Below are 1,382 nucleotides of genomic sequence, written 5' to 3'. Positions count from 1 at the left end.
ATATGTATTGATCTTCGGTTTGTACCATGTAGTTGCGTTGGGCTCGCAAACATGTCACGTGGCCGTAAATGTCGACAGTACGCTCGTGTCGTGCTCTCTCAAGCATAGAGTCGATAACGATGAAGCAGCCAGTACGACCGACACCCGCCGAGCAATGCACTACCAAAGGACCTGCGTCAGGGGGATTCAGAGCTCGCACTCGTCTCAAGAATTGTAGGAATGGCGCTGGATGGTCCGGTACACCGTGGTCAGGCCAAGCCGTGAACTGCAATTGTTTGATTTCCCGACGTTCCGCGCCACCATTTCTCGTCACTTGGAACGTGCGAATGCAATAAGTAGAAAGCTCTTGAACCTCTGCGATGGTCACCGTCATCATGCCATACGTTTCACTACCGCGACTGGGCCAATACTGGTCACATTTGATACGTGTTCTTTCCTCTAATTTAGTCATCATCACTATCGTAGACGTGCGCAGTTCCCAACACATTCTCCAGAAATCGGCGAATGTTTCCTGCAACGGACCTTGCGTCGCGACGTAGGCATTGTGTTTTCGATAGCCATCACAGTAATTTGCGTTGATATAGTCACTGCCAAGAATTCCATCGATAGGTTGCAGTATTACGCGACTGTGGTCGTAAGCAATCACATTTGCGTATCGATTTTTCGGTTTGTTAACGTCCATGTTCGAATGGTCCCACGTGAATTGCTGTCCGGGTTCAATACTTTCGTATTCCTGAGAGAATTTCAAATTGTCGTTCGCTTTTAGCCTTTCGATATGGTCACAGAGTTCGGATATTGGTATAGGAGGATGAGATATCATGGCTGGTGTTTGGAAGTTGAGTCGTCTCATTTCTACTGGATCGGACGGAGCTCCGAAGCCAACATCAGCTGACATTAACGGCCGTGTCACCGCGGCCTGGTCAGGCGTCTTGCAAGGTTGTCTTCTTCTCTTCATTATAAACATTACTATCAAACACAAAGACAGCATTAAAGCGGCTATGATCGGTCCTATTACCCAAAGCATGCCAGCTTCCTTTCTATTTTCTTCGATTCGTATTTCGGGGTCTCCATTTATGTCTTTCGGATCAGGTCTGCTGGGTTCTTCACCAGGTGGTGCCTCGCGCATGTCTAAAGATAAATATTCCGAGAACGGACTGGACGTATAGAGATGCTTTTGAGGAGTATCCACGACAGCCCTCACGAACACTCTCGTACCTTTTATTCAGATTCAATTTTCGATTCAAAAATCCTTCATACATTTCGTCGTTACCGGAGATGGAAAGTGTATAATATATTTCTTTGTAAAACTTCGCAGCAATATAAGGTGCATTTTCATCATCTGTTCTCATATTATTCTTTATCAAATCATCTGTTAGGAACTG

General features: G+C 45.9%; 1 protein-coding gene across 1 annotated transcript; it reads right to left on the bottom strand.

Annotated features, from left to right (window-relative positions):
• Positions 1 to 4: 4 nt before the first annotated feature.
• On the bottom strand, positions 5 to 1,213 carry LOC119191752 (tyrosine-protein phosphatase Lar-like; the record flags this gene model as incomplete). The annotated part of the gene is made up of 1 exon (XM_037445619.1): positions 5 to 1,213. A coding segment is annotated over exon 1 (1,122 nt), but the record flags the coding sequence as incomplete, so codon positions are not given.
• Between the last annotated feature and the right edge of the window lie 169 nt (positions 1,214 to 1,382).

The sequence above is a fragment of the Manduca sexta genome, unplaced genomic scaffold (assembly GCF_014839805.1).
Source record: "Manduca sexta isolate Smith_Timp_Sample1 unplaced genomic scaffold, JHU_Msex_v1.0 HiC_scaffold_1886, whole genome shotgun sequence".
Lineage (NCBI taxonomy): Eukaryota > Metazoa > Arthropoda > Insecta > Lepidoptera > Sphingidae > Manduca > Manduca sexta.
Note: the sequence above shows the minus strand (reverse complement) of the source record. Positions and strands in the feature narration are given on the sequence as shown.